The following is a 2,454-nucleotide window of genomic DNA, read 5'->3' as shown; positions in this document are numbered from 1 at the left end:
ACAAATTGGCTAGAAATAAAAAAATATTTCAATCAATATTAGTTAAAATATTTTCTTATTTCAAGTTGCACAAAATAATTTCTAAGATAACTTTCATAATTTTAAAATTCAATAAAATACTGTAATAATAATCCTATTAATAAAATTTTAATAAAACTGAGACCAGTAGGATAGAATTTCACATCATAAAATTAAAGTAGAATTTCTAAACACAAAAAGTATAAAAAAATATTAATACACTAATACCTCGACTTACGCTACCCCGACTTACGCGAACCCGGAGTTACGCGATTTTCAAATCTCGATGATTCGTCTTTTGTTTGAGCACCACGCAACTCTTGATTACTCACCCCCCCCAAACTATTGTTCAGCTTACATGTTCAGATGTGTCGTGCTGAATTGACGCATAGCTACAATTTATTTTGTGTTATTTATTTCTGTGTTTGTTATATCTATGGAGACTTGAGAGACTCTACTATGTCATCCAAACGAAGTAGAACTGATTCTTCTGCATCACACAAGAAAAGAAAAACTTTATCTTTGAAATGTAAAGTTAACATTATTAAAGACTTCAATCCAAAATGAAAATTTGTGAATTGGCAAAACTTGATCCCTTAGACCCAGTTTAATCAGATGATCGAATGACAGTTGGAAACTTGACAGAAGGCCTCAGTTTAATTGAAAAGGGGTTACAAATTTTAGAAAATATAGACTCCAACGAAAAGCGCATTTCTTCTACAAAATGAGAAATAAAAAAATTATTAGCATGCTACGAGGAAATTTTGCGGAAGAAAAAAATCTTTGAGCTGTCAGACAAATTTGTTAGTATATAATCTCTCTATTCACCGGAACTTGTAATAATAAAAGAAACCCTTCTAACCTTTTTTACCCGGTGTGGTTCTATTTTTAGAATCGCTTCGTTCTATTTACAGATTAGCAAACGTTTTCACAGCCCCTCCTGGGCTCTTCTTCAGGCTTCGTCGAATAGGCCGTTAACATTCGAAAATATTCAATTTAAATTTCTTTCCGGAATATTATCACGTGCGGCAGCTGGATATTTGTACTGCGCATGCTCGATGCTCCTCTCCTTTAAACGCTGTTTTCTAGGACAACCTGCCATGCGCTCGATAGGATCATTTCGTCCTTATGATTAATGCAGGTGTTACGTAATCCAGCCTTAAATATCTCTATGGCTTCTAGCCATTTCAATTGCTGTGGGTTATAGCTGGGTATAATGATTTTTGCCGCATGCAGGTCCGCCGTTATCTCCTCTTCCGACGCGTACGTCGCCAGGGCCGTGGTGTATCTACCGTGCTGTATGTCTGACTCGTGCTCCTTTAATCTCACTTTTAACGCACGTTTCGTGGAACCAATGTATGTTAATTGTCTATCGCACCTGTGATCTTCTAGTGGTATCATATATACTCCCGGAAGCCTGTCGGGGTTTGGTGGGTCTTTACTGTTGCTTAATATTCTGAAGAGAGTCTGACATCTTCTGTACACGATGTTAATTCCTTGACGGTTGGCCACGGTTTTGTAAATAGATTTCAGCACTGGATTGTATGTGATAGGTATCCTTTCATTTTCCTCCTGTGTGATATTCAATGGTTGTGCTGTTTGCTTATTTTCCTTTTGGGAGTTCTCATGTCTTCTAGACAACTTTTCAATGAGCGTTTTGCTGTATCCATGGCTTATAGCAATATTTTGGATATGATTGAGCTCCGTTTCGAGCGCTTTTTTTGTAGAGGAGTGCGTATGAGCCCTTCTCACTAATGCTCGGAAGGCAGCTATTTTGTATTGAAAAGGATCATATGAATTTCTAGGAATATATGTGTGGAACGTGCTAGGCTTTCGGTATACTGATGTAAGTATATTAGCTCCTTCAAAGTTGATATCAATATCCAAGAAGTGCACCCTCGATGAGTCGTGCTGCTCCACCTCTAATGTTAGCCCGTACGGATTACTGTTTATGGCTTCGAGGAATAATTTTATGTCCGGTTCTACTTTCCAAAATATAATAATGTCATCTATGTAACGTTTGTACAACAAGATGCTGGGCAAGAATCGCGGTAGGATATTGTTTTCCAATCTCCTAATTACCATTTCGCACAAATCACCCGAGAGCGGGCTGCCCATCGGGACTCCTTTGCCTTGCATGTACGTGATCCCTTTAAATTGGAAAAGAGAGCCGTAACATAACAAATGGGCTAGTTCGAGAATATGTTGGTGCATTGTGTTGTCCTCAACTATCGAAAACAGAAAGTCCCTTAGTTCGCAAAAACATGGTGGTATTTCTATCGACGGAAACAACGATCTGAAGTCTAAGACCGTAGCATAAGCTGGTTTTGCTATCTTCTTCAATTTTTCTATAAGTTCTGCTGGGTTGGTTATATTGAACTGGTATCCTTCCAGGTGCGGGATGAGCAAGTTATGAGTAAAAGATTCTAAGATACG

At 37.9% G+C, this 2,454-nt stretch overlaps 1 protein-coding gene across 1 annotated transcript; it reads right to left on the bottom strand.

Moving 5' to 3' along the window:
• Positions 1 to 1,089: 1,089 nt before the first annotated feature.
• On the bottom strand, positions 1,090 to 2,136 carry LOC136970656 (uncharacterized). The gene has a single exon (XM_067265113.1). The coding sequence runs from the start codon at positions 2,134 to 2,136 to the stop codon at positions 1,090 to 1,092; it is 1,047 nt and encodes a 348-aa protein (XP_067121214.1).
• Between the last annotated feature and the right edge of the window lie 318 nt (positions 2,137 to 2,454).

Source organism: Centruroides vittatus, unplaced genomic scaffold (genome assembly GCF_030686945.1).
Source record: "Centruroides vittatus isolate TY-2023 unplaced genomic scaffold, ASM3068694v2 contig_2089, whole genome shotgun sequence".
Classification (NCBI taxonomy): domain Eukaryota; kingdom Metazoa; phylum Arthropoda; class Arachnida; order Scorpiones; family Buthidae; genus Centruroides; species Centruroides vittatus.
This window is presented reverse-complemented; position numbering and strand designations above follow the sequence as displayed.